Source organism: Pleurodeles waltl, chromosome 12 (assembly GCF_031143425.1).
Source record: "Pleurodeles waltl isolate 20211129_DDA chromosome 12, aPleWal1.hap1.20221129, whole genome shotgun sequence".
In the NCBI taxonomy this organism is placed as follows: Eukaryota; Metazoa; Chordata; class Amphibia; order Caudata; family Salamandridae; genus Pleurodeles; species Pleurodeles waltl.
The window spans coordinates 360,723,611-360,748,443 of record NC_090451.1 but is presented as its reverse complement, the minus strand read 5'-3'; the positions used below and the strand labels follow the sequence as shown (position 1 = coordinate 360,748,443).

The 24,833-nt window shown below is 40.9% G+C and overlaps 1 protein-coding gene across 1 annotated transcript in view; it reads right to left on the bottom strand.

The window, feature by feature from the left end:
* Nucleotides 1-24,833, bottom strand: part of ITFG1 (integrin alpha FG-GAP repeat containing 1) — a 936,956-nt gene that overhangs the window by 747,024 nt on the left and 165,099 nt on the right. The window contains exon 6 of the mRNA XM_069216605.1: nt 23,626-23,720. Coding sequence (XP_069072706.1) covers nt 23,626-23,720 — 95 coding nt within the window. The remainder of the gene's footprint in view (nt 1-23,625; nt 23,721-24,833) is intronic.

Sequence of the window (24,833 nt, the reverse complement as noted above, 5' to 3'; positions counted from 1 at the left end):
TTTCACTAGGAGACAAACTCCTATGGCATCAAAGTCTGCCACTGACCTCAGAGTATCCACCTGGAGATCGGGGTCAGTAAAATGGGTAGAAGCTAAAACAGTGACTCTTGCATCGCAATGTAAAAGAGAATGGGGGCATACTACAACAAGCATCTGGGATACTGCACTTACGGACTTGAAAGAGCCAATGATGACAAACATCCATAAATATGTAATGGTACCTGATTTAATATGAGTAAACTGACCTGAACAGGGATAGCAAACCTTTTTTGTAATGAGAGCTACTTATGTTTAATGAAACTCAATGAGAATTACTAATATTACTAGTGTTGTAATAGTGACTACAACAGACAAGGTTTTATTTGTGGTCACAATATGCAATATAACTTCCAGTGATCACCTTGGTTTCCAAGGCATCGTTGCCAGAGGAGTGCTAAAAAGGCAATGTCAATATGGAATGCCTCTCCTTGGGTAATACATAACAATCATAGCTGCAATGCTTCTTCCATTTGTAAAAAGTACTTCCAATGCTACATGAATTATCACTCAAATATCAGCCTTGAATATATTTTGGCAACCAAGACATTTTTGTTCAAACATCAGATTATGTGTTCTGAAAATAAACACATTTTTGTCTTAAATATATGCTTTCAATTTTGGTATATGTATATCAGTTCAATCAAGCAAAAGCGTTCAGTTTAGTCCACTGGCTACACACAGGAGAGCTACTTTGAGACCGCTGGAGAGCAACCAGTAGCACAAGACCTACTTGTTGAAGAAGTATGACCAAAATGTGTGCGCTCACAGACTTAATGAGTGGAGTATCAGTCCCTGCACTCTTGGTCAATGTGCTGAGAGAAAAAATCAGAACCACCATCCTACTAAAAAATACATGAAATACATAACCAAAATTATTCATATACGAGTATTGACAGGAATTTGTTAATTGCTATTATCTCGCATGGTTATTTCAACACACCATAGGAATTATGACTACCAAGACTGTCAGTGGAACTTTGTGTAATGTACACATTTATCATTAATGACCAGTTCAGATGTTGAGTGTTTACTGTTTTACAAAACAAGGCCGCTTTCACTAGAGCAAAGGGTTAGCAGACCCTGGTGGTTGTACACCCTTTCATCAGATGAGTACATTGTTTATAATCAAAAACAAAATTATGATGATTTGTGTTTTGGAGGGGGTGAGTAAGTAGGGGGAATGTTTCAGCGTCAAACTGAGAGACTGATCCCACTTTCGGCTTATAAGGATATTTGAGGAATTTCTTAAATATTTACACTTTAGGCAAAAGCTGTGAAGACAGCCATGTTACTATGTTACATTAGAGAAGACATACCTACTTATTGCTGCTAGTTTAGAAATAGTAAAGTTTTGCCAAAATGAAAAGTAACTAGAGAGACCATGTATAAAAGACCAACAACACTAGCCCACGACATCAAAGTGTGTGCACAGGCTTTCGAAAGTATGGACACAGGCATTTACACCTAAAGACAATACAAACCTCTGGAAGTTATAAAAGTAGTTGAAGTTAACTGTACGTTGTCTAGTCTGAGAGTAGAAAGCCTATTGGATGTAATATACAAGTGATCAGGTTTAGCAGATTTAAGAAGTACATATTTAAGTTATAATTTACTAAACAACTGGACAGTTAACTAACTTACTAAAGTAATACTATACTTCTATTTCCCTATACTAATCCACCACAAATTCTTTTGGGTTGAAGAGTAGCATGCGACTCTCCTTTGACTCATCTCAAACCTAACTACTAACTAACTAACTAAACTAATACTATACTTATATTTCCCTATAAAAATCTACCACTAATCCTTTTAGGTTCCGGAGTAGTGTGCTACTCGCTGAAAACAGCTTTGACGCCTCCTCAGGGGTAGTAAGCGCTGTATAAATACAATTACAAATACAAGGTTATTGAAGTGGGCACATGGATGCGGAAGGGTACTTAACTGTGAAAATGGGTCTCAATACTACAATTTGTGATTTATGCAAATAACTGGTGTAGTGTAAAACGTAGTAAACAGATTTAAAAAAATGGGACAGGCAGACAAAAGCTTCTATTAATTTTTATGACGCTGGAATTCCAGAAGAAATTACATCAATGATCCTATAAATATAAGATGATATTTAAGAGCAACAAGGGAATGTTAACTATATTCCTTTCTCTTGGAAATCAAATATTTTTCAATGTTGCTCCTTGTTTTCCAATGTACAAGTGGATTTTCCTGATTAATCATTATCTCAAGCTTCTCTATTTTAAGGTCCTAGGTCTCATATTCCAGTTGGGACAACCTTGTTCATAATGTTTATTTGTTATAGTATAAGTATGAATGGTTTAATTTATGAGTTTATATGTATGATTAATCTAATGTAGAAATGTAATTTGTAATTTAATTTCTTGATGTTGTTTTGCTGTTTAAAATGTTTTGTACGTAAAAAAAATATATATAATTTTGATTGCTTAATTGGTACTGTGAGGGACATACCGCTAGCAATCTTGCATGTATTACAGCCAGAAAGCAATTAGGAGAGTAGAAAATTCATGTTTAAAATAGAGCACTGCTACAAAACTCTCCTGAACACTGGGATCCTGTAAGTTTAATAACTAAGAATACCTACTTAATTTAGAAGAACTGCATTGAAGCTGTCAATTTTGCTTTAAAATATTTTCTTTGTGTGTCACAAAATGCTTACATTGGCGGCTTTAAGTTTGATGAACCACACAGGCGACCCATCACCCTAAATGGCATATCAGAAAGCTCTGAGCTGTACATGCATTATCAAAGCACACAAATGTGAACACCTTTTCCATCAAATTTAATAGAACACTTGTCTGTGTGACTATAAATGTTTCTGTCAAGCTAGTAAATAATCTTAAATGGAAAAGAAATTGTTATTCCTTTTAATGCTTTACTGATGGCATCATACACAGTATCACAAACGTCTCCACAGAAGGCAACATCATTGAGGCAGGAAATCTTCCTGCCAGGTTATCAGAGAGTGGGAGACAAGCCAGTTTAGATATGAGCTGTGACTGAGAAGGGTCACAATCACTCTTAGAAAATTGCATGGGTAACAATCAAACAAACAGTAATACAGTTAGAAAATAAAAAACAGGTTTGGAATTCGGTGTGTGAAGTCTTCCAAGGGCAGATACAGGCCCTAGGTCGTGAAGGGATGTCTAAAAGGGTTCTATAAAGGCCCCCAATTTGTTATCCTTCTTGAGGACTCTGTTAAATTATCTAAAAACGAAAGAAGTAAAAATCTCTGTAAACTTTAAATCAAAGATTCTTCCGACTGTAGTCCACATAGCCCTATTAATTTATTGCCAAATCTTGGTGGCTAGCTATTTATCGAAATTCTAGCATACAGATTAGAGAGCCTGGTGTTGAGGACAGTAGAGCTTTATAACAGATATTTTATTAAAGATGATAAAACTAAGGAAGTCCTTTTCCTAATTAACAGTGCCAAGCAGGACAAGAGAGCATTGTTGTAGTAAGTAAATGCTGACAAAGCACTTCAAAGGATTATGTGATCATTACAGTCTTTTATACTCAAAGATATACATTAACTTCAGGGGTGTTTTCTCGATGGAGTTGTGTGGAGGTTAAAGTTATTTAACTTTGTTTATGATACCGACAAGAGGTCAACAAAAATTATACAATATAATACAATAAATGTAAATTAAATAAATAATTAGCAACAAACTGTATTGCAAATATACATAGGAATTTTCGCTAACAAATTCAGGGTCATGGCAGGGATTTACAGAACACCTATTACATAGTAAAAATATACTGTGCAACAATTGCCTCCTATAGGGTGTCAAAACTGGGCAAAAAAAACCATGGTTTAAAGACTCAATGGTGTCATTTCATATTGTACAAATAAAGGAAGCAATAGTAGAACCTCCCAGTAATAGCCCTGTGAGGATTTTGTTGTACTATATGATATGGATGTGAGGCCTTATAGTGCAGTACTTTCACAAATACCGTCTTAGGCCCAGTCAGGTACGTTTACTTAACCTTAAGCTGAACACTGGGTAGCTGTGGCTGCAAGCAGTGAGGATTAGCAAAGGAACAATGTGTAAAGCATTTAACAGCACCAAAAAACAAAGTAAGAAAGTCACACAACATGAAAGAAACAAGACAAACAATTATACAAATAGATTATAGTTTTATTAATGTTTTGAGAACTTAACCATCAAAATCCCCCTATGGGTTCCGGAGATACAGATTTCAGAAGCAATAAATAACTTTTATAGCAACAGCTCATAAAAATTGGCCAACAAAAAGCTAGGAAATGTATGAAAAGTTTGTAAAAGCTTGGTCGGGAACTCTGACCCCAGTTGGGCAACCAAGACCTGAAGGACAGAGGTCTTAAGGGCCAGAAATGATACTTTGGACAGTTACCTGGCCACCAGAGCATTTTAAAGGCAAGATCCAAACTTTATAGGATGACCACCATAGACATAAATGGAGTGGTCCTGATGCTGAGGGGTTCAGGAAAAAAGATGCTCAAACGATGCTCCGGTTGTGGTGAGGTTGATGGGGGTACCTTTGTGGTGTTTTGAAGTGCAGCAAACTTGGCCACAGAGGTCAGGGTCCCTCAAAGTTCTTTACGTTGCAGTAGAAGGTCAGCTGATGCTGGCCTTCTAGTCAGTGTGCATCGCGTTTGTGGCAAAATCCGTTGGTGGGGGCTAGTTTCCATTCAACATGACTAATACGGTCCTGGATAGCACTCCTGCGGTCAGCAGACACCAGTGCAGGTTTTGGCTTTATCAGATTTGTCATCTTGAGTGGTAGCTGCAAAGCTTCTGCGGTGGCTGTCAACTCTGCTACTTTGACAACATCAGCTCTTGCCAAGTGATCTTTGGAGTCACCGCTGTTGTTGGATGTTGGGAATCAATTTTTTTCCCTGAGTCAGGAACTGTAGGCACAGTTCAATCTTTGCTAGCCCAAAGCGTAGCAGTTGCAGTACTTCTGACTGTGCAGTCTCTCTTTGGGAGGGATCTAAGGGCAGCTGGGCAGTTGTTCTTAGGTCCTCTCTCTGACTCCAGCATGATCTGAGGGTTGGGGTGCCAGGGGTGCCATATTTGTCACAGGAAAGTGTCCAGAGGTAAACCACGTGGTCACTAGCAATTGCGCTACTGGGTTTCCTCCTACCTAGTGACTAAGTTCCTGTGATGTGTGGCATCTGGCTATCCCTGAATGCCACATTCTTGCCTCTTACAAGATGACACAAAACTTCCTCAGTTGTGAGGAGCTTGGTAGCCCACCCTAGACGTGAGGCTGGCTGAGCGCTACATGTCCACGTTAAAATCAATTTGGGGGCGAGCTTCTCTGGCCTTGTCTCCATGCGGTTTACATGAACAAAATACATCTTTGCTCAGGGGTGTTGGCCAGGTGGCTCATTAAAGGGGGCTTCCTCTTTGAAGCTCGCCTCTTGGCTAACCCCAGAGTGGCCATCCTGGCAGAGGAGGTGACACCTCACTGCTGCAGCACTGCCTTTGTTCCTGAGTCTGGGAGTCATTCACACATCTCCCCAGGAGGTCACAAAGCCGTCGGTGTGCGAGTGCCTTTGTGAAGCTACTGGATGAGCAGAGCACAGAGTGGCAACTTTCTAAAAGTTGCCTACCTTATCTTTAACAGTGACGTTACTTATGACCTAGCCATCAGGTCACATTTAATGTCACAATTAATTTGATACCTTACATGACCCAGTTTGGTAGTCCCAGTCATAAGTTAGGCAGGTTGGGAAACCACCCAGTAACTCTGTTTCAGCCAATGGAGCTGCCAACTTTACCCACAGTAAAACAACAATTTGAAAGTGTTGCTGTTAAGCCATATCGAAAATCATGGGTCTGACTTAACTATGGAGTCCTATGGCATGGAGCTGTATTTTGTTAAGGGACAGAGTGGCTTTGCCACTGATTTAAAGTTGAATGGGCATTGAAAACACTGTCCTTCCAGTCTGCTTGGCAGGCTGGGAGCCATTTTGTAGCTTGTCGCACACAGGATGACACAAACAGTGCTGCAGCCCAGAGTGGATGCTCTGTCTTACATGCCATGGGTATAACATACTATGGACTTCTAAGTAGATAAGGCCTTACCAATTGGGTGTATCCTATTCAACATGAGATTTTTATGGGGTTAAAACACTGGTACAGAGGTCTCGTTAGCAGACCTCATTGCACTCTCAAAATCGAAAAACCAGCAGAAGCAGTCCAAAAATGTAGGAGTGAACATGCAAAAAGAGGTATTTCCTTAAAAGTTCCTATGATTATTTCTCATGTACGCTACAGTAACATAATCCTAAAGAACCTGTGTTCCTGAAGCATATTACCATATAATTAAAATTGTTGTCTTGTGATGACGGAAATAAATAGATATGATTTCATTTGAGGACAACAGTGAACATCAGCCTGCAAATGGAAATGCAATGATTGCTCTTTAAGCCGTAGACTTCATATATGCAATAGTACCCCAGCTCATTATACCTTCATTGGCTAACAACATCTGTTTTCATGCAAACTGATAATTCAACAGAAATGTACATTTCCAACCAGATTCTGTCAACAATTCCTCAAGGTGCACTGGCTAGTAACAAACAAGTAAGAGATAAGATGCAACTAAACAACCAACGAACAAGGAAGGTGGAAATTCATGGGAGACGTGGGGCCAGACATCGGTGCACACTTTCTTCACCATTGCTTTTCCTCACCTTAGAGCTCCAGAGTGCTGAACTTGGGAGACATGAATTCCAGGAACAGTTTGCTGACAATATTCCAGTGTCATTTACAGACACCAGTACCAGCCATCCACAAGAAAATATACATCAATTAAGATAGCTAAACATTAACCCACAGTCCATCACACTGTTCACACCTTTCAGATGGTAATCTCCCTGAATAAAATATCTAGGAATTAAGATCACATCCAACTTCCAAATCTCTAGATTTGAACTACTGAGAACTATAAAGATTGATAAATACTGACTTAGATAAGTGGCAATAGTTAACCAATTCTTGGCTGAGAAGGCTGGAGGTTTATCAAAATTACTATTCTTTTTAACAGAAGTGAGTTTTCTAAAGGAAAAGAATGAATTGCACGAAAAGTGGTGATGTGTTTTTTAATACAGGTGCTGTTGAGCTATGCCTACAAATTAAGCAGGACTGTGCTTGGCCGGAAAGATTTAGATACCTGAAAGTCCTAGATTAGGTTGTTGGCAAAACGATGAACAGAAAAGCTACACAGGTGTTGACCATATTTGAAAAATGACAAGATAAGAAAAGCTCCTCAAATACGGGTTGCGCATCTATACTACTCTCTACTCCACTCGAGGGAGTGAAACTAATTAATTAGATAGACACATTTATGAAATGCAATGAGGGCTAAAAACCCTGTCTACACACTTACGTTAGGAAGGTTGTATTTGAAGTGCTACACCGATGCCACTGTACTCCAACCTCATAGCATGCATTAGTCACATCTTGTTCGAATACATATTGGAGGCGTTCGATGGATAGGGCATTGCATACCCATCTCGGTCTAGCTTGGAAGCAACTGTTAACATTCTGAAAGGGGGTGGCAGAGAATCAAAGGAGAAATGTCCCAAACTATGGGTACTCAAGTGACTGCTCTTAGTCTCCTGTGTTGCTATTGGTTAGCTTCAAAACTCTTGTTGCCTATTTCTGGTGTTACTTCAGTCCCTAACTGGCCTCTCGGATTCTGCCATTGTTTCCTATGTTTCCGGAAACCTCCAGCCAGAGTTGGCATCTGCATTATATTTGTTTCCCTTTTTTAACCTTCTCTCCCATTGCCCTGTATATTCCTCTAATTGAAAGTTACCTTAGTATTCCAGTTGACAGTGCCTTCAGTCTCCAAATTCTTCTGAATTCTTCATTGTTTTCAGTAACTTTGTGCTATTATGTGCATCAGTACCTTGTGTTACAGCTCTGTGACTCAGATCCCTCTTCTGTAGTCCTCTTCACAGGAGTATTTTTAATCTCACTACGACTACTGCAGTAGCTCCTTCTACATCCCTAAATATATTTTCCACTGTCTAATGATGCTTATTATTCAGCATTTTTGGAACCTGCGAAAGGAAATTACCCACCAGGTAATTGTATTGATGGATTATTGCTGTTTTGCCAGAATATGGATTATGAAATTCTACAGTAAATGCAAATGCTGCTTCTCTCCTTCCTTCACAAAAATCCATAAGGAAGCCTTTATTCATGAGGTATATGGCAGTTATACCGCAGTTTGCAAAACACCATAATGTGCACAGCGATCATATAAGTCCAGGGAGCAGACGTGAACTCATCATACATTATTTATTATAGTGAAAGTGGGCCATTGCCATTTACATAGTGCCCCGTGAGCACGGGCTGCGACAGAATGCGAATATAAATAGCAATTTTTAAGTAGCAGGAACATACACATTTCAGATTTAGGACAGTAACAGATCACAAAACAGGCAGGATGCCGCATGCTGCTATCCTCACCGAATCTACGACTGTAAAATGAACTGCAAAGGAAAACTCCGCTGTAACTAATACAGATAAAACTTCCGATTTGTCACCTTTATGAATTAATTTACATTGCACCCGAATATAAAGTGCTATATTAAAAACAATACAGACGAAAAACAAGCAGGACAAAGAAGGAAATACATGGGGGATCCATACCTCTCGCCAAAGCCCACAACACCTGGGAGGCCTCCACAAAAGACGGCATTGGTATTATCATTTTACAGCACAGAAAAGTACGGAACTCTATTTTGTGGTACATTGTGGAAATGTTTTAAGCAAAATATGATAGCTATGTTGAAGAAAAATACAGCTGTTAATTAGAGTCTGTGATTTCATTTAATACACTGTGAACTTCCAGCGGCGACCAAGTCAAGTACCACCAGAACCTGGTAAAAGAGCAGACTGAAGGAGATAGGGGGGGAGTAAACACAACAGCTCCAGTAACAGTATCTCTCCGTTTAGACTGATCTCGTGGTATGGGCCTTGGACAGCTTTGCTAGACACAGATCTAGTTGGTTTATTACAATGGGGTGTCACTGTAGTGGTTTGCTTTTAAGTATTTCATAGACAGGCCCGAAACAGATGATAAGCCGCAAGTATAATGATATTTCTCGTGGTTGAGGTAAATCACTAGCCAAATAGGTACATGTGGTTAAAAAGCATCCACCACTTGAACGTCTGGTGAGTGCAGTGATTCAGGCAGAAAGAAATGTACAGACTCTATACTTACAGCGTTCTACAAGTAGTGGATGTTTGGATGGGTAGATCGGGTGGGTGAAAAAGTCAAAGCATTTTTTGCGGACAGCATCAAAAGACGTAAATTGGGGGTGATAGTAGTGGGACACCAAGCAGATTTTTATTAGGCATAGGAAATCACCATTAGGCACAAGTTTTTTATTTTATTTTTTGGGTCAGGGGACTGTGGTGTTAAAGTGACATCATCTGTTGGTATGGGTTTGCCAGGGTATCAACATAAGAATTGCTCTTTGGGACCAGTAGGCTTGTGGGAGGCTGAATCAAGCATCTACGAGTTATTAGTGAAGCATCTATTGGCACCAGGTGTAAGTTTTCATGTACTCTTGTTAACTGCTGGGCAAATGCCAAAAGCTTTCAGCCTACTGCAAGCCGCACGGAAACAGCAGAAAACTCCCATCATCAGTCAGAAGTGCAACAAGCTCTCAGAAGCATGTCACGTGGTACACAAGACTCTTCCACCTCTTGCTAAGTATCTGTGGGATGCTTTTTGGAACTGCAAGGAATGATGGGAAATATCAGCCTTGAGAAGAAGATTTTTCAGTGGTGCGCGTTTTTGTGGTGCGGCAGCAATTCCAGGCTTTTATGAGGTGGGGGGTCTGGACAAATAATTCTTTCAGATATTCACAGAAAAGGGGGGCAATAGAGAGTTGCAAGCCCCCAATATTCTATTATAGGTTTACAAGCCTGTTCAACATTGGCATCCTGGATGGGAAGTAAAGGTCTCTAATGTTCTCAAATATTTACGTAGTTCATCATCTGACAAAATAATTCAGACTTGGGGATCCTTCTTTGATAATCCTATTAATATTATATTTTTATGTTGCACTAAGCCACATTTGCTCCCAAATCAAATTCACTAATATAAAATTAGTATTTAAACAAAAACATTCTTCACACTAAAGTATATTAAAAGGATAAAGACATTATAAGGGATGCACTAAAAAGAAACAAATAACCGAAAATAAGACATTTCACTATTGAGCTGCATCACCCTTGCCCAGGGTATGGCAGCTTAATAGAGTTTGATCAACACACATAAATGACTTAAAATATATAATTCTTCAGAGAGTACTGCTCTTATTTCCTCTACGAAGGATTTACATGTTCAATATAATTAGCGCTAAAACCTACTCTGAGATTAATCTACAGAGAAGAAGTTCACTGCAAGTTTAATATAATCAAAAGCAAATCAGCATATGTCGACGGTGTGACAAATCGTAGTCTCCGATTTTGCAAGGATTGATGGGTGTGCCCCATCGCCCTGGCTAGACACCAGCTTCTCATCTTCCTGGTGCAAAAAGCACAATTGGCTCAAGTGGGTCCAATACTCAGTTCACCCTGTCATTTTAGGCTGAAGTTGATTTGTCAGATTGTTTGATGTAAAGTGGATTCACATTCATGCTATATAGGCGATTCAAAACGCAAACTCTACCTGCTGCCTCTAAAGCAGAATCATTTGCCATTTATTTTACTATTACAGCCCGTCTGAACTCGGGGCTAAGTGTTTTAATTGCTTCCTTTGTGCTCCCTAAATAGATTTCGAATATGTAATGCGAAAAGAGGAGGGCGGGTAATCAGTAGAACTACAAAAGGCAAGAGCAGGGTTAATATACTGCCTCTAAAGTTTATCAAAATCCATTTTATTCAACGCAAGTACTTAAATAGTGGGTACAAAAATTAGAAATGACAACCGGATTGGCTACCAGTTTTGAGGGACACTTTAGTGCTGTAATTCATGGCGTGTGTATTTTATGGTAACTTCAAATGTGGGGCACACTCCAAACATAATATAATATAAAATAAAATATTGTATCTGTCAGGGGAGGTTCAATTATATGAAGATATTGTTCTTTAATTAAACGAAAAGTAGACAAGAACATATTGCTATTTGCCAGCAATGGATCGCTCTTGGAAATAATATGCTATCATGGTTCTCACATCTACCTTCTAAAGATGGGGTTGCAACGTGGACTGGTTAAGCACTTGAAACGAGTCAAAGAAGCTTTAGTCACCAGGTTGGGATGTTGAAGGGTATTCCTCCACCAATAACTTACACTCTACACTTACAGTGATGAATCAAGGGTGCCCTGCCCTCCCTGGTCATGAGTGAGTACATGATATAGTACGATCCAGTGGCGCTGCACCTCTTCTAGTGGCCGCAACCAGATGAAAAAACATAACATTTGACAATGCCTCCTATGGCTAGACCCACTTGCAGAGCCATTGAAAGCATAACTATAGGGAGACACCGTAACTCTTTGAACACTATCACATTCTTATAAATGGTAAGGCCCATTTAAATAAGCCAGGCTAAGGCCTCTAGTGTTGCTTATAATACTAGCCCCTGCACCATTTCCTTAATGTGCATAAAGCTTCCTATCTGTGGATCATTTTGGACTCGCTTTCCAGCAGCCACTATTGCAAGTCAGAAATGTAGAAGAATGGTATCCCAAGGAAATTCAAATAGCTTTTGAGTAAAGAGAAAGATAAACGGCCTCTTTTTCTGATTTTCACATTTATAAATGTAGTAGTTTGAGGACTTACCACTAGGACCTCAGGTTTGCAGGAAATACCAAACACGCAACTAGAGATTTAGGGCCATATGTACAAACACTTTTTCCCATAGACACAGAATGGGTAAAAAGCTTTGCTACATCTGGCCCCTAAAGTCTTAAGTGGTATCCACTATCATGGTGGTCTTTGTGAATAATACGAACCAGTACTGTTGAGTCGTACAGTTTTGCAGGATGTGCCTTGATGTTTAAGAGACACTGGCTGATGAAATTAACGAAAACGTTGATCAATGTGGGGATGAAACTACACTCATTGGGGTGCTACAGGAACAGCTTTGTAGTTTCTCCGACTATGCCTCATTTGGTCATTGTTACTTAAAGTTAAACTTTGTTTTAGAGAAGGCACCCAACTCTTGCTTACAATTTCTTTCAATGTTCTGTAAATAGTTACAAACATCAAAAATGTTTGATAAGTCATTGCTGTCTTTTCACATTTTCAATTACAATCAAATACTCAGAAATATTTAAATAATCCATTCTGTGCAAAAAAGCAGTCAGCCAACACTTCATGAGATTTACTCACGTTGTCACTGCATGCATGTGACAGGAAACAGACACATTTTAAACGCTAGAATTATTAGGACACTCATGTGCCTCGTTCATTAGCTAGGGCAGTAACATGGCTCTGCAAATGTAAAATACTTATTACTGTCGTAGGACTCCTGCTGTAGTAATAAGACTGCTGGAGTTCAGGTGGCAGCACTACCAAGGATGGTGGACCACGTCTGATCCCACACCATGTGACAGCTGTTGGCCTAACCCTTCCGGCAAGCTAGCATCACCTCACAAGTACCAGAGATAAAAGTGATTTGTGGCAGCCTATCACATGATACTAATACTCTGCTGGGAAGTCATGGTGGAACAGATTTGACCCCTTTCTCTCAGTTACATACGTCTCATACATGCAAAGATAAACAGAAGCAGGATGTGTTTCAAAACATTTATTGAAGCAACTGCGTTCTATGTAAAAAAGCATAAATTGTGATTATGAGGATAATGAAACACAAAACTATTACAGCAGTGACCAGGGAAAGTGAAACACAGGAAGAGTCCCATCATAATGTCACAATAGTGTATCGAATATCCCTTCTACATGAGAGCAGATAGAAGTGCTAGCCCTAACCCACCCATCCAGCCCCTGGAAGGAAACCCAATCCTCATTCCTGTGTTCAGAGGTAACCAAGAGGTCTGTTAGTCTACTGGGAGTCCCCCCCCCCCACGTACACAAAGAGGAAGCGCAGAGTTTCAGCAGAAACTGCGAAGACGTGCAGCATAAAATGTCAAGCTGGCTGAATCTAAGTTGGAGGGAAGCATACTGTTTTATAGTAAAACATCTTGTTGTTCTGAGAACTGCCCTGACATGACACATATTTGCCTCTGTATGGGAGACATTGTGCTCTCTGTACTGGCAATGACCGATAAACACTTGTGCGCAGCCCTGGAGTGAGCACAGGATGAAAACGTCGCCCAAAGAAATGAATAACAAACTCTGCATGGAAGAGCAACTGATAAAAATAATAAAACATCACCTCTAAAATGAAGCCTTGCTAAAATAATAAGAATAAAATGGTAAGTGACTCAGTGAGAGGGCACAGGCCTCAGACCCAAACTAAAATATATGTGCCTACATAAATGCTAAAATAACCTCACAATATTAGGGATGAGCCATATTGCTGCTTCGGTCATCTATAGCAGCAAAATAGCAGAGGTATGAGCCAGTCACATTTTGGTGTATTTAACTACACCATCAGACTCACTCCTCTGCATAGCCTTATCATAATAATGCAAGCAATTTGTGGTATTTTGTTGACATTTGTCCTCCTTATGCCACATCTTCTTTATGACATTACAATTTCGGAAAGCAGCCGTCATAATCCAGACAGGATATACTGTTGTAAATGGATTTACAACTGCATACGGAAGACAATATTTAACAAATTATATTTTTGTTGAACAATGTAAATTAAGTAATACCTTTGGTGTTTGTTGCCTTGAATGGCTAACTCACAGACAACCTTATATTCTTCAAACAATCTTCATTACAAGTTGGAGGGTGGCATTAAATGGATGTTGTACGAATGTGAGGTTATTTAGGATTTCCATATTCAAACTATGCTACACAGATGAATAGAGATCACATTGTTAGAGTGCTATAGGCACATTGCTTTTTAGATGTCTGCACCCATCATGAGCACCATCTTTTTCGGGTCGAGCCTGTGTTGCATGCGCTCGTGCATGCGTATCGCAGCAAGATGCTTTAGTATTTAGAAAAGGGCTCGGAGCCCTGTCAACTTCACGTAAGTGTTTTTTATTGGTTCGTGGGATTGCCTAATAAAATCTGCTTGCTTTCATTAGTCCAAGGCACGCATACGTCATGCCTTTTCCAGTGGCTAGCCCTCCTCGAGCGCAGCGACCAAGTACAGAAAACATGCGAGGCGGTTTTCCATCTGGCTCGTGGACTTCTTTTTCTCTAATTTACGAGCGCGATCTCGCTTGGCAGAAGTCGAGCACTTTACATAGTTAATTTCACTTTTTCGGGTTATGTACATAAATGCACTTTTGCCCGATAGGTGAAAAGTCGGGTTAGGAATTTACAACCCGATCAGCTCTAACATGAGCAAACGCGAGACCCGTTGCATTGTAAATGCTTGTTTTATTTTTTTATTAAAGAGGATTGTACCCACCATTTCATTTTCAAGAAGGTTCAGGATTAGCCCTATGGGATTATGGCCACTCTTCATGCGAGTCAAGATCCCACATTAAAAAACTATACATAATTTTCACACTGATCAAAACGTAGTCAATATGGCTTATTTTATATTATAAGTCAGTGACAGTTCGACAACATTATCAGACCTGAATCTCTTTATATACTAACAGACCAAAAGCTACTAATCAAGGAAGCAATAGCAACCCTGTGGCAGCACGTGACTATGAGGGGTAAAGAAGGATTGGGACATACGAAATGGTCTGTCATCTTCACAAATAACATCAAAGTTAAAATGATGTGTTTTTAAATTAGCATTAATCATCTCGCTTAGCAGGTCTCATTGACTAAGGGGATCCACGCTTAGACAAACCTTGAGTTTTGCAGTTGTAGGAGACTCTATACGATATGCTGCCAGCCTATTATGCTCATTACAGGTATGCCACTTTTTTCCCCTCTGGGAGAGCAATTTCTTTTAGCTCTACACCTAATGACTCCGCCTTTCGCATCTATTTTTATGTCCCTTTATGCAGTTGTCATCTATTTCTTTTTGGTTCTATGTTTGAAGATGCACCTTGGTTTTTAGGTTGGACTTTGCAGCACTATTTTTTGGAAAGAGCAGACTGAGTAGTTGGTGACAAACTCATCCCGATCATTTCTTAGTCTTTAGCCAGTAGGCCCACCACACTGCATGACTAGACTGACAGCTTGTTGAACAGGGATTCTTCACCTGGTAAGGCACGACCACTATAAACTGGGTCAAGATGCCACACTTCAAGGTCAGCTATATGCTCTGTTATATAATCGTCAAACACAAAAGTCATTTAGGACCGTGACTCGAAAGTTTCTGTACTGTCGAGAATTAAATATTCTTTTTACTAAAATAAGAAAAAGCTTTGAAATTAAGAAAAAGCGTAGCATGATGACAATTTAGCTTCCACCATCCATAATAATGTTTTTTTACACTGAGAGGGAATGAAAGTCGCTAATGGGTCAAAAAGTAAAGATTTTAAAAAAATAATTCTTCATTTCTTTGGTGACAAAGTTTAAATATCTACAATGTATTCCTGAACTAACTAGACCAATGGTTCCCAGCCTTTTGACATCTGTGGACCCCCACTTTATCACTACTGGAACCCGGGGAATCCCACTGAATCATTACTCAAAGCTGGGGACCTAATCTATTAATATAATTTCATTTTCTGAGCAGTCGTGGACCCCCTGAGGAGGCTTCTCAGACTCCCATGGGTCCCCAGACCACAGGTTGGGAACCACTGAACTAGACAGTGACAACTTAGTATAGTCCTGAACCCAAGGCTTGCAGTACCTGTAGCAATTTCTAAGGTTTCAAACTCCCTCGTGTCTAATCTCTGAGGTTGTGCAGATGACACTAAATAAACATCTAATCTTTAATGGCTTGTTGGTGATGGTTACCTTGACACTCTTGAGTATGAGGAATCAGACAGTTTGACCTACCTTCACTGGATGGCTAGGATTAATCCATACAGAAGAATTGTTTCCATGCCTTTACTTAAAGTTAATCACATGTGATTGGTGCAAAACATCGGAGAGCTCTTTTGTTTGGCCATACAGGAGAATAACCTTAAGAAAAGTGTCAAGCTGTTGCAAATACAAAGGGGTCTTATGAGTCATGGTTACAACTGTGCTGATAAATACCATAATGAATAAATAATTGGTACCTTGGAGCTACCAGATGTAGGAAAAATAACAGATTTACATGCTGCTGCTTTGGGATTCTTTTTAACTTTCCACTGACATTTTCCAAATTCAACCTATAGGTTAATACACATTTCAATTACTTCATTTCACAGTGTAAAGGCTTCATCTAATGTTTGCGCGGATACTGCTTTACTTGACATGCTCTACTGCAAGAATCACAAGGGCCAGACATGTTTTTTAAGGTTAAAGGAAAACTGGTAGAGAGTAAAACAACACTTCTTTATCAAGGGGTTGTCAATTCCTACGCGGGGACGAGAGCATATGCTCTCAAATGTCACGAATTTATGTAAGGGTTACGAGCGATTTACAGTGGTAATCGTAATTAGTAAATTATTTTCATGCCCATATTGAGGTTGTGAAAGTTTCATTACACAAATCTATGTGTATTGCTACATTTTACAATCTCAGGCACACACTCATGGGTGCAATAGGTAGATAAGAGGCATTCTTTACATAACATTTTTGTGCAAGTGATAGCTTTGAATGCAATATCTTTGGATGGTAAAGCACAGCTCATTTTCTAGATGCAAACTATTCATTATTAAGCCTAGTTCGATTTTGCAAGAAAACTATGTTTATCAGATCAACTCCCACTGTGTAGCTGAAACGTGGTATGTCTCTCATTCTTAGAGACTACTGATTTTCTAAAAAAACACTTGTAAATGAGAATAAAAAATATGATGTGAGTGTATGGTTCAAACAATGGTGAATCAAAGAGAAATCTCCATCAATGTAATTCTGAAAGCATGTTTAGATAAAAGGAAAGAGCTAGTGCTGTAGTTCAAAATCTAGAAAAGAGCTACATATACATAAGAAAAAAACTGGGGTGGAATTCTAAAATTTACTTTGGACACTTTGAGCATTTCTCATACTAGAAAACTGACAAATAGAAATATAAAATTAAACTCAGAGTGCATATTTTGAACAAACGCAATGTGGATGCGGCGCATACTGAAAGATAAAAGTAGTTCATTCATTCATTAGCTTTATTTCGGTAAATATAAATACCATAAAAGCACATCACATTTAACAATTTCATAGTTAAAAAAAAGAACAGCAAACTACATAAAAGACAGTTTTAGTCATAAAAGATTAAAAAAGTGTTTGGACATAAGCATTTCCCTACTGGAAAAATCACACCATATTATAGATTAGCATAAAAATACATAGTAGGTATTAAAAATCAAATACAGACCTGGCCAAACATATCAAATAGAATAAAACATTACTATTTAAAAGTGTAAGAGTATCTAAACAAAACAAATAAAAAAAGAGAAGGGGAGATGCATCTAGGCAATGTAAGATAAAAAGTGCATACAAAAATAGGTTTATCAATGACTGCTCCCCACATCCGTTGTTAGCTTTCCCTCTATTTTTTTGAGCGCATTCAGTCTAATGTGCCAGATTGAATCTAAATATTTTGCCAGGCAGCAAGCCACTAAAACAGATGAGTCAGATTTAAAAATTCTCAGAGCCAGTGAGCAGTTTTTAAAACCCATTTTCCTACATAAAGGAATAATCCAGCGGACTCTTTGTTTGTTGTATGCGGGGCATTGGAAAAGGATGTGAATTATAGATTCTTCTCTGGCACAGCCCATGGGACACATCTTAGAAGTGCAGCTAGAGTTAGACCATTTATATGTAAGGGTACGCAGAGGAAGAGAGCCTACCCTAAATCTAATATATAATGCACGTGCATACAGAGAAGAGACTATGGGGGTGATTCTAATTCTGGCGGGCGGCGGAGGCCGCCCGCCAGAATTCCGCCCCCATTATACCGCTCCGCGGTCAGAAGACCGCGGAGGGTATTATGAGTTTTTCCCTGGGCTGGCGGGCGGTCTCCAAAAGACCGCCCGCCAGCCCAGGGAAAAACTCCCTTCCCACGAGGATGCCGGCTCGTAATCGAGCCGGCGGAGTGGGAAGGTGCGACGGGTGCAGTGGCACCCGTCGCGTATTTCAGTGTCTGCAAGGCAGACACTGAAATACCTTGCGGGGCCCTCTTACGGGGGCCCCTGCCGTGCCCATGCCATTGGCATGGGCACGGCAGGGGACCCCAGGGGCCCCGCAACCCCCCCTACCGCCATCCTGTTCATGGCGGCTTTCCCGCCATGAACAGGATGGCGGTAGGGGGGGTCAGAATCCTCATGGCTGCGGAGCGCGCTCCGCAGCCATGGAGGATTCAAACGAGCAGCGGAAAGTCAGCGGGAGACCGCTGACTTTCCGCTTCTGACCGCGGCTGAACCGCCGCGGTCAGAATGCTCATTGGAGCACCGCCAGCCTGTTGGCGGTGCTCCCGTGGTCGGTGGCCCTGCCGGCCACCGGCCGCCAGGGTCAGAATGACCCCCTATGTCCATATATTGTACAAATTCATAGTGGCATTTGAATTGTAGGAAATTGCCCGTCATGGAAGATGGCGAGACAGCAGACAATTGTGAAAGTTGGACATAAAGCCAAAATGCATCCTTTAATATCTGTGTTGCATTTTTTGGGATAGATAGCGGGTCCTTCCAATAAGAGCCCAAGCCAAGTAGTGAGAAGGTCCGTTCTACGTATACACACCACTTAATTCTTGGACTGGTGTTGTTGGCCATCAAATTAGCTAGCCCACATCTATAGGGGGCGAGAGAATCTAATGACCATAAACGAATCCAATATAACAGGGGCCTAAGTGCGACGATCTGGCTGATGGGGGGCAGGTTTAAGTCCATTCGTATTGGGAGCATTGGGGTGCTGGAAGGAACTCTTAGCAATGACCTTAAGAAGGAGTTTTCCACCTTTGTCAGATCATCTAAGCTACAGTGGCCCCACAGTTCGGCTCCATAAATGGCCCCCCCCCCTTGCTTGTAATTTATAGATTTCAACAGCGGGCGTCATGGCAAAGCTAGGAGATCTAGCTGCGAATCTTATAATGCCACTCGCTCGCTGGTTCAATCGAAGGGTGGCCTTCTGGATATGACAGTGCCACTTATGCGAGTCTTCTAATTTCAAGCCTAGGTAGTCAAAGTCGCTGACTCTTTCCAGCGCAGCCCCCTCTAAATAAATAGGTCGTCGCATCCTGCCTTTTTTGTCCCCAAACACTTAGTTTTTGATCGATTAATTTCGAGGCCATGGTCATTACAAAAATCCATGAACCTCGAAAGCAGAGTTGAGAGGCCTGTGGCTGTTTGGGATATCAGCAGGGTGCCCTCCTAATTTGGGGGCGTCGTTGGAACACTCCATGAGATAAGGAATACATGCGTTTATGAAGAGGAGGAATAAAGTAGGGGCGAGCACGCAGCCTTGTCTTACACCACGAGCAGTAAGACATTTTTCAGTTAATTCACCTTGGCAGCCCCATCTGATTCTTCCATAATTGCCAGTATAAAGATCTCAGATAATGTTTAAAATAGAGCAAGGGACTCCTATTTTGGACAAGACTTCCCACAGTTTGTGGCGGGGTACTAGATCAAAGGCCGATTTTAGGTCAACGAATGCTACATATAGATGACCTAAGTCTACATCGACAACTTTCCATTTGATAGAGATAAAACGGAATATCTGATCTATTGTGCTAGTTTTTTCTCTGAAACCCGCTTGAAGGTGATTTAGGATTTGATTTTCTACTGTCCATTTGTTCAGCCTGCTCAACAACTGATGGCAAAATATTTTTTGAAGGTTGTCGAGGAGGCTGATAGGTCTGTAATTTCCCGGGATGTTCTTCTCTCCTTTCTTGTGTATGGGCACAATAATTGCCTCTTTCCATGAATCAGGATAAATTCTGGTAGTCAAAATGGCATTAGAGAGCCTATTAATATATGGACCCCAGATGTTCTGGTCCACTTTAAACATGTCAGAGGGAATCCCATCCGACCCAGGGGCTTTTGCTGCTTTCTGAGCAGAGATGGCCAGCACAGTTTCATTCAGTAAAAAGGGAGGCAAGGCGGGCGTGGGCTCACCCAGAGTTGTTGACTCCCCCAGGGTTATGTCAGGAATATGACTGGCCAGAGGAGGGCCATACAGTTCTTTGAAATAAGAGAGCCAAGTGTCAGGAGAAATATGAGACTCCAGATAAGGTACTCGGTTCTGATCGCTGCAAGAAACCAGAAGCCAGAACCGTTTGGAGTCGTGGACTGTGGCTGCCTCAAGTAGATTGCTCCAGAGCCCCTCTTCATACTCAAGTTTGCTTTTGTTACATGTAGAGGCATAATGGCGTCTAGCATTAATAATACCTGGTCTATCCTTTGTCCTTAACACATTGACCAAAGTATTTTTAGCCTCCCTACACCTCTTGTTAAACCATTTAGAGTGAGGTTGGGTACAGGAGTTAGTCGGTGGCCTGGGACATTTAATAAACAACTCTTTCAAAGTAGCAAAGAGGTCCATGTGGAGAGGCAGTACTTCGGTAGGAGCAAGAGTAAGGTTATCGTCAAATAACTGATGGGAAGAGGTTAAGGCACACAATTTTCCTCGAAGCTTATTTGATTGCACAAAGGAGTCCCATCTGACCGTACGCCTATTACTAGACAACTCCATAGCAGTAGAAGAAACAGGAGGGAGTACAGCTCCTGCTAAGAGAGGTCTCTTATACGTAATCTGGAGAGGTGCATGATCACTAGTGTGTGGGTTGCCCACTTCCACATCTAGTATATTGTGCCAAGCTCTTAAATCGAAAAAATATAATCCAATTTATTACTGTATGAGCCCCTAAAAAAAGTTGGTCTGGCAGGAGTGTCAGCTGGGAAACGGCCATTACCAAAAGGGAGGCCGTGGGATATCATAAGGTCTATGATCTGTGTAGCCCTGGCACACGATTTATATGGATTTCGCTGGATGGAATGATGGATCAAAAAGGAAGGGATGTTCCATACACTATCTTCAAGCTGCATGACCTCTATGTGGTCTGCATTAAGTTCAAGTTGAACATTAAAGTCTCCTGCTATTATGATATGGTATTTAAGACGGAGGTCTGGGATTAAGGTATTCAATAGCTCGATAGTGGTAGAGCGGTGGTTGGAAGGTCCCGGCCTACTGTAGATGTTTATACAAAGGACAGGAGAGCCTGAGACAGGGTGGATGGCAACAGCCAAAATGTCATAAGAATCCACATATATCTCCTTTATACCTCTCACCTTTGTAGATTTTACCCAAGTAATTAAACCACCTGCCGCCCTACCTGCTGGAGATGGCTTAGCAGGTTTAAAAAAGGAACTAAACCCTTGTTTGTACGTACAGTGTGTTGCCCATGTTTCCTGAAACATACAGACATTGAAATCTTCGACAAATGCCCCCCACTCAGTGTCAACGAGTTTGCCATTAATGCCAGCCACATTCCAGGACAGATGTTTTGCTGTGTCCTGGGGGATAGAATCGCTTAAGTTCGTAATAGTGTAGACTGGAAAATGGCTGTCAGCAGGATTCGCCTTAGATGAATTTGTGACTTTGTTAAAAGTTTCAGGTTGTAGATCCAATGGAAGAACAACGCCCGGACTGAATGGATTAGATGGAAAGTCAGTAGCCGCTGAGTCTGAACTAAAAATGGAAGTGCAAGGGTTGGTGAAACATAGTCAGTCAATGTCCGAGGTAGCCCCCTGAAAATCGGGATCGTGTACTGTTTGGGCCCTTGGAACAAGACCAAAGCTGTTCATAGGAACCAGATCGGATAGTGGATCTCTCTGAGCCTGGTGGCCTAGTGGTCTTAGATCTTGAGTATTTATAGAGTGGTTCGGGACCAAATTAACTGTTCGGATGGAAGAATTCGGCTGCATGAGACTGACAGTAGGGCAGCTAACTGAAAGAAAAATTGCTGAGGGCTTCCTGCTTGTAGTCCGCGCTTCCATATCTAAAAGGCCTGCTACCAAATGGGAATTTTTAAGATTGAGTCTTATGGAGTCACTGCGACCAGGAAGACCAGAAGAGCCATTGAATCGTTCGACAGATAAAATATCGTCATGGATGATTGAAACACAGCCCCTGACATGTCTCAACCAATGCGAGACCTTGTTGGCTAGTGAAGCTTTATCTTCTCGCTTGTTTGGAGGCAAAAGTGGGACGTTGCACATATATATGTAGTTGTTATTAATTAGATTAGAATTGTGGCGGGAAGCTTTGGTGGTGTCCCATTTAAAGGGGACATTAGAGAGAAGAGGAGTATTACTTCTGAGAAAGGGCATGGGCTGTTGATCAGGACACTGATCATCTATAGAACCTGCTGCACATGCTGGCAATGGGGGCGAGCGGGAGCGCTATAGAGATATTTAAAGGGCTCCTGCCCTTTGTCTCCGCTGCTCAGCTGTTTTTAGCCCCCAGGTGAGTGAAGTCCAAAAGCGCGTCCCGCGATCCCGCGAGCGGGAGCGCTATAGAGATATTTAAAGGGCTCCTGCCCTTTGCCTCCGCTGCTCAGCTGATTTCAGCCCCCAGGTGAGTGAAGTCCAAAAGCGCGTCCCGCGATCCCGAGCGCTATAGAGATATTTAAAGGGCTCCTGCCCTTTGCCTCCACTGCTCAGCTGTTTTTAGCCCCCAGGTGAGTGAAGTCCAAAAGCGCGTCCCGCGATCCCGCGAGCGGGAGCTCTATAGAGATATTTAAAGGGCTCCTGCCCTTTGCCTCCGCTGCTCAGCTGTTTTTAGCCCCCAGGTGAGTGAAGTCCAAAAGCACATCCGGCGATCCCGCGAGCGGGAGAGCTATAGAGATATTTAAAGGGCTCCTGCCCTTTGCCTCCGCTGCTCAGCTGTTTTTAGCCCCCAGGTGAGTGAAGTCCAAAAGCACGTCCTACTAAAGTAGTTAAATTAGCACAAGGGAATGGTTTGAACAACGAGAAGGCTGCAGTAGATGGATTACTGTGTTAAAAAAACAATTCAGTCCTAAATCACTCACTTGTATTAATATATTTATTCTCTTTAATAAATTATAACATATTACTTCTTCAGCTGTGTTTTTTTTTTTTATCCTTGGATGTTGCTAACTCTGGAAACAAAAGATTTGCGATGTAGCAAATTTATGGTACTTTTGATTTCAGTGTGCCTCATGATTATTAATGACGAACTGAACGCAACAAGTTCCTTAGAGGACAAGCCTAACTCGAAAGACCATGCCATGTTCATGATCAAGTATCTCTTCCCCGAACACACACATATGAAAAAAAAATATTTTCAGGAGCAGGCTTTTCTTTTCACATATAAGTACTATACTTATCATTGCACTTTTATTTTCAGAAAACACATATACAGCAACATAGAAAGTTACACTAAAAGAAAACACTGTGGAAGGATTGCTCAATACTACACCATTAAAAAGAAAATAACTCACCAGCAGTAAAATCTCTGTTCAGATCTATGAACGCATGCGAATGTGGTACAAACATTTCGTTAGTGGTATTCAATGCGTACTTCAAATTTAACTTCCTGTTAAATGAAAGAAAATTAAGTTATAAACACATTCCCTAAACTTTAACATCAAGACTTTCGAACCAGTTGCTCAATGTCCAACTGGTGTGACAGAGGTAATCATAATGAACGTATTCCAGGCTTAATAAAATGGACAGTTTGCAAGCGGATGAGCAGAATTAAGTGCATCTCGTTTGTTATACTGCATTAACTCCTAAAATGTCAAGACCTATGTTGTATAATTAATCATACAAAACCTTTTTTAATATCCATTTCTATTATCCAGTGTGGTATGAAACTACACAACATCTCGGCCCCCGAGGCACTGTCACATCTCCACAGCAAAGTAGATTCTCGACAAGCTGCTGCTCGTTTGCCCATGAATAGAGCTGCTCAGTAACAAACGTGCAGGCAAATGATGGCACGGAGTGCAAACTACATTGAAAAGGAAGAGTTGCAACCTGGAACATCATTAACACAAATCTCTGTCTGTAGCCTACCAAACTCAATTAAGAGACACAGGCATGGATACCATAAACGCATCATAAAAGTCTTACTGCACATTAATGAAGCCAGAAACAAAGTAGATCCTTAAACCACTGATTGTGAAAAATCAAATATACAGTAAAAAATCCTGTCGGAATTCCCCAAGCCCATTTTTTTCCCCAATCCCTGTGTGTTCATTACAAACACCACAGAGCCTTCACCACAGACTCTTACCCACACGCCTATATTTCAATCCTCAACCAATACTATCAAACACAAGAAAACTAAAGCCTCCATGTTGACAATGGAACTGTGCTCAGCAACATGCAAGAAGCGGTCCCTCACAACGCTCTCAGCTGAAGTTAAGAACATGACAAACAAAAATCTGATAAAGAGTTCTACTCATAGTTCACTAAAAAGGTGAACATTGCTCTGTCTTGAAGAAGCAGACAATGGACATCTTATCTGTGGTTAACAATCAACCTATTTCTAACATCTTACTCATCAAAGACCAGGACGGAGGGGTAACCAAACAAGTGATAGAACATGTTGAAGAAAATTACACCTGGAATGATCTTCACTGGGACTTCAATTTAAAGAAAAGGTACAGAATCATCAGCTGTGAAAATGGGATAGGACATTCTT